Genomic DNA, 14,394 nt, shown 5'->3' with positions numbered 1-14,394 from the left:
GCAGCCATCTCCCTGGGAGGTGTGGCTGGAGGCAGAGTGACTAGAGCCATAGATCAGTGCAAGCCAAGCCTTCTCCCAGGATTGAGGATTGTAGCCACCTTGGCCGGGAGTGGGGATGGAGGGGTCAGGGGCCCCGAGGGGCTGGAACAGCAGTCCAGAGTGAGTTAGGCTTCTCCCTAGCACAATGACAGTCTGTGTTTGGGTTGGGGCTGGGGCTGGGCCCAAGGGGCTGGAGGATGAGCCAGCATGGGCTGGGGGACATGCTCGGGGGATCTGGCAGGCTGATCAGGGCACCAGGCATTTTCCAGTGTCCGAGATAGGGAGCAAGCAGGTCTGTTTGTCCACTCCTCAAGAGCAGAGCCTCAGTTTCTGCAGCCCTCCAGTAAGCCCCGCTGGTCTTCAGACCAGCCAAGGGGGCTTGTGCTCCAGGTGCCAGACCCCAGGGATAGGGTGCCCAAGCTGGGGGCCGAGGGTTTAGTTGCACTGAGACTCTTCAAAATTGGTAAATATAATTAATTTTTAATAAAAGTGATTGGTTTTTCCTTAGGCATGTAACACTCATCTTTTCCAACTCCTGCTACTACCTCACCTGAGGTGAGATACACTGAAGCCACTGCCATGAGGAACCTGAGATGTTAGGGGGAAAGGGAGAAAATAATGTAACTGGAAGGGCTTAAAAACTGAGTTTCCTTGCATGTGAATTCCTGGCAATGTTTCATGACAATTCAGCCTACCGATGTGTCATCATGGGCTTTATTCTAATACAATCTGTTTCCCTTTCTGTTTAAAATAATAAGTATCGTTATTATTTCAGAAGAATTTCCTTCAGTCAAAGAGATGGCTAGGTGCTTTTCAAGAAAGCAGACATTAATATGTTTATGTATTTATATGTGTTAAATAATAGTAGGTTTTAATTTTTCTATCATAGATATTTCCATAAGGAAGAGTGAATCCTGGTCATTTACTATTTTAAAAATCCCTGAATTCCTCTTGCCTGAATTACATCATCCGTAAATTCCTTTGAATACCTGTCTATCTCACAGAGTTGAGCTTTCAATGACTTCACTGTGTAAAATCTTTAGAAAAGTGCCAAGCATGTAATAAAAGTCATAGAAGGCTTTGCTCTATGAAAAATATGCTTCCTGACCATTAAATTAAAAACCTTCAGCTTAAAGATGTTATCTAATGGTAAAGGCTATGTTAGGTCTAAGTTAAAATCTGCAGTAAGAGAATCACGTAGAAATAATAAAAATTGTACATAGAAATAAAATTGTACATAAAAATAAAATTGTACTTAAAGTTGTACATAAAAATGTGCATAAAGTTTCAGTTATACATGATGGGTAAGTTCTAGAGATCTGCTACACAACACTGTGCCTGTAGTTAACAACACTGTACTGCGCCCTCAGAATTTGAAGTGGGTAGATCTCATATTAAGTGTTCTTGTCTTAAAAATATAAGCCCTACATATTCATAAATATAGCAGTTAGATATATAGAACAATATTAATATTTATTACAATTTATTGATAGCTAATTATGCTATATGCTTTATAGATTTATTTCCCTCCCTGTAGTAAGTTGTTTATACCTGATTTATCTGAACTTGTAACTTGACTTACCAATGGGGAAATATATGCTTAGAGGGTATAGAAACCTCAAGTTTGTCAACTATTTGTCTTATTTAACATAGAAATTATACTTCAGATAGGATGAAATGAATTTAATTTTCCTCTAATATTTTGAATCCCCTTCAATTTTTTTTTCTTTCTCAACAAATCCTGTGTTTTATGTCTGCAGTAAATGTAATGAGTATTAGGAATGTTGCACCACTAATTAGGCTTATTTTTCTATTACCAAAAATTGGTTTTTGTTATTTAGAATACTTTTTACTATCCATAATCGTTATTTCAGTTTATACACACACACACACACACACACACACACGCACACCCCTTTTCAAAATACTGTAGGCACTTATTAATGCCTCAAGCAGAATAAATGTTAGAGTGTTTTAAAAGATGAAATCCTAATTTTATATAAAATGGAAGATTTTGCTTTGATACGAAGATTTTATTTTCTTCAAAACTTGAATGATTTTATTTAGGTATAAAATAATCTGGATAAATGCCCTGTTTCAAAATAGTCCAAATTTTGAGAAGGTTTTATATATGAGTAATATATAAATAAATAATATAGAAATATATATTTTATATATATATATAAATATATATATATTTCAGCAAAATCAAAAAGGGGAGCTTACCTTCCATGGAATTACAGAAAGTGAATTTATCCTACATATCTAAAGTGGCTATTTCTTCACTATTTTCTAGTATGGGATTTGGAAATATGGAGCTCTATGTAGCACTATCCCTACAGAAGTACATATTGTTAAAAATCTATAGTTTTTATTTATTTATTTGTTTATTTTAGTTTTTAAATTTTTTTTCAGTGGGTAGGTAATAATGTTTATTTGTTCAGTTAGTTTTTTGCTGGAGATACTGGGGATGGAGCACAGGACCTTATGCATGTTAAGATTCACTCTACTGTTTGACCTATACCCTTCCCCTATATCTATACTTTTAAAATCAAAGAATAAGTTATTTAGACATCCTCTATTAAATTAAGGAACAAGTAATGTTTCTTTGTTTTTTTTAAGACATTTTTTGTTTTGTTTTTATATTGGTTGGGGGGAGGTAATTAGGTTTATTTATTTTTTTAATGGAGGTATGGGGATTGAACCCAGGACCTCATGCATGATAGGCAGGCACTCTACCACTGAGCTATACCTTCCCCCCAATGTTTCTTAGCTTTAAAAAAAAACTTTCAGATTTTTTCAGTAAATTACGTGGCATTTAAAAAATGTTTCCTGAGAAACTGCAAGATGGTAAAGGGAACTTCTGTCAAACATAAATGAAACTCACAAGATTATGTTTTCTGTAACTAAGTAAGTGAAATATCATAACCATCTTTATACAATGTCCTCCATTCCTGGTGATTATTTCTTTCCTAAACAAAATGCAAAATACAATTTTACTTTAAAAGTTTTTAGTTTAAGAAGTTGCAACTAACAAGTGTTCAGAAGAATGAGAGTCAGAAAGACTTAAGAAAAGTTATGCAAATTGAATGAGAAAGATACTAAACAAATATTTTTGTAAACTACTAGAAAAAAGACAGAATAAACAAGGATGGCAAGGAGGCCATTGTGATTTGAATATGCTATTGAAATTTTAAAATTTCCCAGCAATGTGTCTCTAATTCATTACACCACATCATTTCATTTGCTTTTGAAAAATAATCATCCTTGTCATGTCCATGAGGGCTCGCTTCACTTGCTGATTCCTTAGGCTGTAAATAAAGGGGTTCAGCATGGGGGCTACTGAGGTGTTGAGCACAGCCACACCCTTGCTCAAAGACACTCTCTCATTTGCTGAGGGTTTAATATACATAAAGATGCAGCTGCCATAAGAGATGGAGATGATAATCATATGGGATGAACATGTGGAAAAGGCCTTTGTCCTCTGACTGGTAGAAGGAATCCGCACAATTGTGCTGATGATATATATGTAGGACAGGAATATCAGTGCCAAAGTGATCATTAGAGTGAACACAGCACAGGAAAACCCCATTATTTCTAGGAATTTGGTGTCTGAACAAGAAAGTTGTAGGAGGGGAAAATAATCACAGGCGAAATGGTCAATAATATTAGACTTGCAGTAATCAAGGTTTAAGAGCAACATGAGTGCAGGGAATATGATTAAGAATGAAATGAGCCAAGAAGAGAAGACAAAGAGTATGCAGACTCTCTGGTTCATGATGGTTGTGTAATGCAGAGGTTTGCAGATGGCAACGTAGCGGTCATAGGACATGGCAGCTAGTAGGTAAAATTCAGTGGCTCCCAGGAGAATGAAAAAAAATAACTGAGCAATGCAATCATTAAAGGAAATGGTTTTATCTCCTGTAACAATGGTGCTCAGGAACCTGGGTATACTGACAGTTGTGAATGACACCTCTAGTAAGGAGAAGTTTCTGAGGAAGAAATACATGGGGGTCTGGAGGTGGGAGTCCAGCAGGGTCAGGGTGATAATGGTCAGGTTCCCAGTGATGCTGAGCATGTAGGTGATGAGCAGAAAGATGAAGATGACAGCCTGAAGCTGTGGGTCATCAGACAGTCCCAGGAGGATGAACTCTCTTATTACTGTGTAGTTCCTCATTTTTTTCCTCTTCTCTTGCGTCAACTACAAGAGGAAACACAAAGAGAAGACTTAAAGAAAAGAGGATTACCCACAGATAGAATTGGAATTTGCCTCTGGAAGTCAACTATTATGTCATGCTAATTTAATTTAGGAGATTTTTAAAAGAAGTTAATGAAAATAGATGACATATTTTAAAGTAAGATTTTTACCATATATGCCAGAGTCTGTTTCACATAGAATATTTCTTTATAAAATCCCTATTTGACAGATTGCAAACAGATTAAAACAATTTTTAAAACTCGTATCCAAATCACGGAACCTAAATGGGAAGTGCAGGGATTTTAACCTGGGTTTTTCTAAAACCTAGGAATACTGGAATAGAAATGCTACCTGTTTACTTCTTAAAAGCCTCCCCTAAATGATTCCCTTCCCATTGGGAAACACCTTGTCTTTTCTTCCACTCCAATAAAAGCATCTAATTTCCTAATTTTTGTCACCCAAATTCTTGTAATATTATTTACTAGTGTAATATAGAAAAGCCAGATGTGTCAGGAAAAAGGTCATTCATATGGGTATGTCTCCCAAATCTGAAAGTCATTGGAGTTAAATCTTTAACAATGTGACAGGTTTCTGAGTTTCCACTCTCACAGTCACTTTCCCAACCTCCTGCTCCTCCTCTGAAGCCACAGATAATGGATATTAGCGAGTCCAGGGGAGAAAGGAGGCAGACTAGACACTGAGTTTTGGATCTGCGTTATGGGCTAAGGACACCAAACTGTACAAATGTCTAAAATAAAACGTTATCCTCCATTAAAATTTTTTCTCCAAAATTTCTCACATCTAAGTGATATTAGTATTCTCTCTATATATATATATTCTAATTTCTATCTCATAAATTTTTATATTTTGCCTTTTATTTACTTAAAGGAAGTTCTATTTTGTCAGCATATTGTAGTAATCATGAAATAACAATGAAAACCTTTGATTTTGTCTTCCTAAATAACAGTAGTAATAATAATAATGCATTTATTTTAAAAAGAAGCTAAGTTTCCTCAATAAATTTCCTCAGTACATTTTCATATCAGTAATTCTGTGAATTCGCATTACATGGTCAAGTTTACATTCCAATGTCAGGAGAGAATTTTCTGCAATAGAATGTTTAATTTCAAGATACATGTTTGTTGATTTGTAGTATGTAATACATCGTAATACTATGAAATTTCTCAACTTTGTTTTCTTCCCTTACATACGTGAGCTTTCTTTTCACTTACTTCACTTTCTAGCAAAAAAGTATTGCTGCTTTCAAATTAAGGAAAATTCCAGTTGAAATGGATGGTGGCCAAGGCTACTGCGAGAGCATGTGAAGTTCACAAGAAAATGAACTTATTCTTTCACTATTCCTCAGAGACTAGAGAAAAAGGCTTATTAGCACTTAGAAGAAAAACAGACATTATAATTATATATTCTGTGAATAAATTTATGGCCATTGAAGAATGATAAATATTTACAAATGTAAAATTTGTTGTTCTCAATGAACAATCTTCTGAGATTCATAGCTGTGTGTGACTCTTTGATCTGTAAACCATTTCTGGGATGTTTCTGGGAAAGTAATCAAGGCTATATCCAAGTCAGTAAGACATCCTTTCAGACTTTCCTTCCTAACTACTCATTCACATTTTTCCCTAGTCCCATATGATTTATGATAACAAGCTTCATATTCCTTTCTATTCCTTCCTTTTTAATGAATTCTCATATCTTGGAAATCTCATTGTTGAATCAAGCATGTAGCTCACTGCAAGTGAAAATTAACCTGTTCAGCAAACAAATGCTTGCCCTTGTGTTAAATAAAACAACTAGAAATGATTTTCAGGACACTTCTGCCACTCCATAGTAAATCATAAGGATGGCTTCATAACAAATCATAATGATGGCTTCAGAATAAATTATAAATCATAAGAAACAGCATTCTCCAAATTGTCCAATTTAAAAAGCAACTATACTTCAATGTCTATCAAAGATCAAGAGATTGTCTTTTCTTATTTTGTATAAATTGTGAGAAGCTCCCTAAATTCCACAATATAACTGGAAACTTAGATTATCTTCCCACATTCTCTTTGTGTACTGAATTTTCTCTTCTTATGTTAAAACTCCTAAGAAGTCATAAGTGAGATTGTGAACACATATATCCTTAATACAATCTTCACCCTCAACATTACTACACAGTTTTCCAATTCTCTGTCTTTCCCCTGACGATCTTTTTCTTGGTGTTAGGTCTGTATGCTAGGTTAACTTGTCAGAGACAAGAACAGAGCATTGGATTATTTTGATATCTTGGGTAACAGTTTGGCTTTGTAACAACACTAATTCTTTTTCTAGAATGATTTATTCTACTTCTGACTCTGTTTGCTGAGTAAGAACTCATCATGAACTTCATCATGACAGCATGAAAAAAATACTTGAGATGAAGAATCGATTTAGAGTATTTTCAAATTATTACTTTAAGATTATCTTCGAATAGTCCTATAATTCATAATTCTGTTTCTCTGAGTGTTTTGAAAGAAAAAAATGACCTTGCTTTTTGCCTAATGGGAAGGGGGAGGCAGATCAAGTCAGTGAGATCAAAGTGCCAACCAGTATGAATAAGACGAATGAGAGAAAAACTGTTGTAACCTAAATCACTCTCAAAATCTGTAGGTTTTCATAGAGATGTTTTCTTTCTCTCCTGATTGTCTCAGTTTGTAAATAGTATCTACAATTGAAGATAATGTATAACTTGAAAAGGAAAAGCAATTCTTATATGAATTATGGCATCAGGACTTAATTTTAATTTATAATGTGTGTGATTATTGGGACAGCCTACAGGCTTTGCATTCCAAGAGAAATGGATTAAAAATACAACTCTCCCTGAGTTTTAGGTTTTTTTTTTTTTTTCTCACTATGGAAATGAGAATAATAATTCACAGAACTATTGTGAGGGCTAATGTAAATATAAACTAAAATTAAATTATATAACAATTTTATAGCATATACTCCCACACAGTAATCCCCATTATCTTCTTTATTCCTAAAAATAAAGTCAATTATCACATTAGAGGCAGATAGTTCCACTATAAAATGATAATAAGGATTTTTGAGGAAACTCATCTGAGAGACAATGCTAAGGTTTTACATACTTATCTCATCTACTCATTATGATAACACTGTTACATTTGAAGAAACTTTGACACTGAGAGGTTAAATAACATGAACAAGATCATGCAGCTAGTTATGGTGAAACTGGAATTCTAAACTCTTCCTGCCTGAAACTAAATCATATGCTGTTTATCAAACTGACATTCAATTAGGAGGCCCAAACTACGAGAGTAATTCTCTGAAAATTAATAAAGAAATCAATTACTATGACAAACAGGAAATAAACATGCTCAATTTTCATAATGCAGAAAGGAATAACAACCTCACATTATTCAAGTCAATTTGATGAAAAATTAAGCTAAGAATTAATAAATCAGAGCTAAGAAAAGGAAAGTTTTCACTGGCTTTAACTTTATAATCTTACCTCTATTTGTACAGAGACATCATAGCAGATGGTTGAAATTACTTTTAAAAAATGCTATCAACTATTTCAGTTTTAAGTTAAAAAATCTAGCATTTCTAAAAATCACTCTCTATCAATACATTGGAATTAATTTCTGTCTCTAATTTTCTTTGATATGTTTTCCATTATAGCCATGGGAGCAAAAATAGGGAAGAAGAAGAAATGCAGTTACTTTGAGCCTTTCTGGATACAATTTCTGCATTGATTATAACCTGCATAAGCCACGTGTTATTTTATCCACCATGTATGCCCAGGCTCATGGGAAATACTCCAGTGAACTCAGTCTGTCAACAGGGGCCAAGAGGAAAACACACTAAGGATTATAAACATGATATCAACATTTGTACCAACATTGAAACAAGAAACTTGGGGGACAATGTCCATTGAGACAAGAGGGTGTAAGAAATAGGCCAGAAGCATATGGAATATTTTGCATACTATCTATGAAGAAATAGCTAAACATGGAAATGTTTTAGAAGAGGTTTCCTAAAATTCCTAAACCAAGATTTCTCTGAGAATAGATCATTTTTTTTCCTTGCTGACTAAAATCCTTGGATGAGTGAATCTCATGTGTAAATGTTATATTTTGTTTTCTCATAAAATAAAATGTCTCTATAAAAGCGGCTCTTTGATAAAGGGTCAATTTTTGAAGAAGACCTAAAAATTCCTAATGACTATGCACCTAACAGCAGATAATCAAACTATGTGAGGTATAAAATAATAGAATTACAAAAAGAAACAGATGAATACACTACTACAGTTGCAGAAGTCAACATTCATCCATCAGAAATGAACATACCCAGCAGCAACTAGAAAATTAGTTAAGGACATTGATAAACTCAGCAATGTCATCAATCAACGGGTTAAAATTGATATCTATAGGGTACTTCACCCAATAACAGCAAAATTCACATTTTTCTCAAGCACACATGGAATATTTACCAAGAGAGACTGCATTTTGGGCCATCAAATACACCAAACAAAATTTTAAAATAGAAATAATACAATGTCTGCTCCCAAACTGCAATGGAATTAAGCGATAAATCAAGAACAAAAACATAACTAGAAAATCCCCAAATACATGGAAATTAAACAACATGCTTCTAAATAATACGTGGAACAAATAAGTAGTGTCAGAATAAATTTTAAAATATTTTGAAGTAAGTAAAAGTGGAAACACAGCTTGTCAAAATTTGTGGGATACAGTAAAAACAGTGCTTAAAGATAAATTTATAACATGGAATAAACATATTAGAATATACAAATAATCTAAAATTAATCATCTAAATTGCCACCTCAGGAAACTAGAAAAGAACAGGAAACTAGAAAAAGGTAAGCAGATAACATAGGATAAAACCTTTATGATCTTGGGGATAGCAATGACCTCTTAGAAACAACACCAATAGGTGTGATCCACAAAATAAACAGTGGATAAAATGAACTTCATTGAAATTTAAAACTCCTGCTGTGAAAGGGAATGACAAGAGAATTGTAAGAAGAGCCACAGAAGTATTGTAAAAAGAAACATCTGATAAAGGACTATTATCCAAAATATACAAAGAATTCTTAAAACTCATCAATAAAATAACAAAACACCCCAAATAACAAAGGAGCAAAAGATCTTAGCAGACACTTACCCAAGGAAGATATACAGATGGCAAATAAGCATATGAAAAGATGTCCATGAATCCTATCTACAATAAGGCAAGACATGGAAACAACCCACATGTCCATCAACAGATGACTGGAGAAGGAAGTGGTACATATACACAATGGAACACTATGCAGTCATAAAAAAGAATATAATAATGCCACTTGCAGCAACATGGATGGAACTGGAGACTGCCATTTTAACAGAAGTGGGTTGGAAACAGAAAGAAAAATGCCATATGATATCATTTGTATGTAGGAATAGGAGGAGAAGAAGAAGATGATGACAAATGAACTAATGATTTATAATTTAGATGGTTGATTTCTTGAATATGTATAAACACATTTGAGTGTCCTTTATGATTAAATTACTGCATTCTGTTGATTCTTTCTTTGTGGTTGGCTTTGTTCCTTTGATAACTAGTTAAGTTTAAAAAGCTAAAGCTCTAATCTGTTCTTAGAAGCAATGATCAGTACATATATGTAAACTAAAAAAATATGTGCAGTATATTATATATATGTATTTACATGCAATGTAATGTGTATGTGCAGTTAAACTGTAATAATTCTACCTAATAAAACTGGAAGAAAAAAAAAAGATGTCCATGAGTCATCAGGGAAATGCAAATTAAAACAAGGAGACTACACTGCCCACCTATCAGAACAGCCAAATCTATTCTAAAACTGACAACATCCAGTGCTGATGGGGATGTGGTACAACAGGCAGTCTCATTCACTACTGACAGGAATGCAACATGGGAAAGCCACTTTGGAAGGCAATTTGACAGTTTCTTCCAAAAGTAACCACACTCACCCTTCAATCCAGCAGCCATGCTCCTTGGTATTTACTCAAGGGAGTTAAAGACAAGTCCTCACAAAAACAGTGAAACTATTCTTCTCACAGCTTTGTCAATGCTTCTTTGTGCTCCACCAATGTGCTTTATCTTGTCTCTTGGATTCTGCAGCACTCCTAAAGGTATTTTCTCCTATGGACCGTTATTAAATTGGTGTTTCTGTTGGAATATGAAGGCTGGGGGTTGGAGCTCCCTATTCTGCCACCTTGCTGATGTCACTCTTCCCTACATTATTTTATTTTCAAGAACACTTAATAGCTACCAAAACTAACCATATGCCGGATCATAAACTGGTTCATAATCCAAGCATCAAAAATGTCAAAGAATTGAAAACATTTCTCACTAGAAAATTATTTAGTTAAAAATCAGTATCAGTCCTAAGTAAGAAGGAGTTCAAAGAAAATATTCCGAGTATAGGAGCATGATTAGGGCTTCTGGGTATCAGAGAATAATCGATTTTTGTTCTTTCTGTTGGTTCCATGTGTTTATATTGTTTTGATGTAAAATTAAAATTGTTACACATTTATTATCTTCGGATTTTACTTGATGGCACATAACTTAAGTAAAAAGTAAAGACAATACTGCCAAGGCAATCTTGAAGAAAAGGGGAGGGCAAATTACATTACCAGACAGAGCTGAGACAGTGCCTTAGCTGTCCATGGACAGTCAAATAGTCAGTGGGACTGAGGCATCTCAGTACACCATATTAAGAGGTACTTCACATCAGCTTTAGATTGTCAGCAATGGTAATATTTATTATTTATTAATGTGGTTCTCTACTGTAAAGTTTTCCAATGTACAGCTACTTTCCCCCCTGAGAAATTAAAAATTACTCTGTAGTGCAGGGATATTTTGACTGTATGAATATTATATTGCCTAAGAAACTTTTATTGTAATCATTCCTTATTATTTGTTCTCTAACCTATTTATTGATGGCAATATATAATAATATAACATTAAAACAAAGGTGATTTTTCTATATCTATTACTCTTTCTACATTTATTAGAATTTTACCATAAAGAAAAGCATTTTCTTTTCTTATCCTAGTATCAATTTATGCACTTTTTATATTGTTTTTCTACATAATGTGTTATTGTCTATTTTTATCATCATTCAGTTCATTGCTCCAAATGTCTTGATATTGTCAGTGAGAACAACTTCTAAGTGAATCTTTATCTTTTGACATGTGGCTACATTTTCGGAGCACTTATATTTTGGAATGATAAGATACTCCAGATCTTATTTTTTTTTTAACATTTTTTATTGATTTATAATCATTTTACAATATTGTGTCAAATTCAACTGTAGAGCACAATTTTTCAGTTATACATGAACATATATATATTCATTGTCACATTTCTTCTCTGTGAGCTACCATAAGATCTTATGTATATTTCCCTGTGCTATACAGTATAATCTTGTTTATCTGTTCTACAACTTTGAAATCCCAGTCTGTCCCTTCCAACCCTCCGCCCGCCTTGGCAACCACAAGATTGTCTTTTATGTCTATGAGTGTATTTCTGTTTTGTGTTTATGCTTTATTTTTTTGTTTTTATTTTATTATTTTTTTTTTTTTAGATTCCACAGATGAGCGATCTCATATGGTATTTTTCTTTCTCTTTCTGGCTTACTTCACTTAGAATGACATTCTCCAGGAACATCCATGTTGCTGCAAATGGCGTTATGTTGTCGGTTTTTATGGCTGAATAGTATTCCATTGTATAAATATACCACCTCTTCTTTATCCAGTCATCCGTTGATGGACATTTAGGCTGTCTCCATGTCTTGGCTATTGTAAATAGTGCTGCTATGAACATTGGGGTTCTGGTGTCATCCTGAAGTAGGGTTCCTTCTGGATATATGCCCAGGAGCGGGATTCCTGGGTCATACAGTAAGTCTATTCCTAGTCTTTTGAAGAATCTCCATACTGTTTTCCACAGTGGCTGCACCAAACTGCATTTCCACCAGCAGAGCAGGAGGGTTCCCCTTTATCCACAGCCTCTCCAGCATTTGTCATTTGTGGACTTTTGAATGATGGCCATTCTGACTGGTGTGACTCCAGCTCTTCCTGTTGCTACAATGTTGAGTCCTGGAATCCACCTGGAGTCAACCATTTCTCCAGTTCTCAGAAGTTATTTTCAGCGAGAAATAGTACTCTGAGTTCAAGATCTGGACGGTTTGTATGGTTCTTGCTATCGAGTTATCATTATTCCCTGGAGCTTGCAGGAAATAGAGAAAGGAAATATATTTGGAAAAGGAATTGACTCACACCATTCTTATTCCAGTCCAATAACACAGGATTTTTCAACTTCCTCTCTTATATCACATTGTGCCTCTTTCTCTGCAGTGAGAAACCTGGCTCCAACAAACCTATTATCCTATCAGTCACTCAATTCCACAATACACACAGTTTCTGAATTGTGACACTGCAAGTATAAAAACAAACGTACTAAAAAAGTTCATTCTTCTTTGCAAACCTTGTCCTACTGATGGTCTGTTCAAAATGCTATCTTGAAAACCTACTTGTATCAATTTTTTATTCTTCACCCAACAAGCTCATGTTTATTTTAAAATTATATTCACTTGTGTGTATTCAGTGTTAAGGTTTTTCCCCATTTTTGACCATTTAATTTTATCTTTGAAATACGTGAAACAATGAGAATATCTCAAAAGTTAATACTATGCAAATAGGTATACTGAGAATTGTGTCACTTACTTTATTTTACTCTAATAATCTCTCTCTCTTTTCCTACCTCAGTACCTGTTTTCACTATACAAGCCTTATACTACATTTTATCTGTATGCTTAAACCTCTCATACTGGCCTTGTTTCTCAAGATCTCTTGATCATTACTGCATGCCTGTTTCCCACATGAAATTTAGTGCTGGTTTTAGTATTAGTGCTCTTCCACCTTGGCAAATGACCCAGCAATTCCAGTGCTATTTGAAGTCTCAGTGACAAAGAGGATGCTATAAGGCACTTCCGCTTTCCCACAGGTGGAGATTCAAACTACAAACTTTGATTATGGAAAAATCTTTTACAGATAAACATTCTCCTTTGAAACAACAAACCTGAGCTTGCCACTGGGTCTTAGTAGAGACTAAAGGCCAAACCACAGAGCATCAACTGACCATTACATTAGAGTTCCCATAGTCAACAGAGTGTTACTGGACTTTCTAATTTATAAACTTGGTAATTTATAGCAGCGATCTATCATCAAAGGGAGATAGTACTTGGGAGCTCAGACTTGAGCAGGTCCAGAAGGCAGAAGTAAAGCTTAGAAACAGATGACTCAGACGTCTTCAAAACCAATTTCTCCTGCATTACATCCTCTTCCTCTGTCCATACGTACGGCACTATTGAGAGTACCTAATAACTAGCTGACCAACGTACAAAGATATGCACCTGGTGACAGACGTTCTGCACAATAGGCTAGCATCCACTCATAAGTAAATGACTGATAGAGAAAATATATGCCATGTAAACTACATAGATTTTTAAGTGCTAGTAGAACTATAGCAGTATTAGTCAAGGTAAATGTTACAGAAAAAAGTATACTTCACATGGAGAGGAATCAATGGTTTTTCTTAATGATAAAAAGTTATGTCCAATAAAAAGTAACAATCCCAATTTGCATCTGCATAAAAACAGAGTTAATATTTTTAAAAATAAAAACATTGCTACAAAGAGAACAAAAGAACTACAGAGACGCTTTGGAAGATTTAAAGAACTCATTAATAACACAAACAGTAGAAGTAGAGATTTAAATCATGTGATTAATGAACTCAAATAGACGAGCGGACTCAAATAGAACACTGCACTCACCATTACATATAATTTTCCAATTCACAAGAAGTGTTTACAAAACTCTGGCCATATTCTAGGCTATGAAGTGAAGCTCAAGTAATTTACAATGATTTAATTTAAAGAAAGTATGTTTTATAATAGTATAAGAGGATCCTTTTGAAAATCGTACATACCAGCAGACCAATTTCTAGTAGTCTGAGGCAAACAACACTCAGTGACCTCTCCCTCAGCGTAAGGAAGAAATGTGGAGCACGTGCCCCACATCTGGGCTCTTCAGGGCCTGCTGGAG

At 34.6% G+C, this 14,394-nt stretch overlaps 1 protein-coding gene and 1 non-coding gene across 2 annotated transcripts; both read right to left on the bottom strand.

Moving 5' to 3' along the window:
- Window positions 1–2,724: 2,724 nt before the first annotated feature.
- Window positions 2,725–2,796, bottom strand: TRNAD-AUC (transfer RNA aspartic acid (anticodon AUC)). Its single transcript has one exon. It is a non-coding gene; the product is annotated as a tRNA-Asp (tRNA).
- Window positions 2,797–3,274: 478 nt separating this feature from the next.
- On the bottom strand, window positions 3,275–4,216 carry LOC135322481 (olfactory receptor 6C1-like). Its single transcript, XM_064491274.1, has one exon. It carries the CDS (start codon window positions 4,214–4,216, stop codon window positions 3,275–3,277), a length of 942 nt encoding a protein of 313 aa, XP_064347344.1.
- Window positions 4,217–14,394: the final 10,178 nt, after the last annotated feature.

The sequence above is a fragment of the Camelus dromedarius genome, chromosome 11 (assembly GCF_036321535.1).
Source record: "Camelus dromedarius isolate mCamDro1 chromosome 11, mCamDro1.pat, whole genome shotgun sequence".
NCBI classification, from domain to species: Eukaryota; Metazoa; Chordata; class Mammalia; order Artiodactyla; family Camelidae; genus Camelus; species Camelus dromedarius.
This window is presented reverse-complemented; position numbering and strand designations above follow the sequence as displayed.

Coding starts and splice junctions, on each gene's coding strand:
- LOC135322481 (XM_064491274.1), bottom strand. CDS start 4,216: ATGAGGAACTACACAGTAATAAGAGAGTTCATCCTCCTGGGACTGTCT.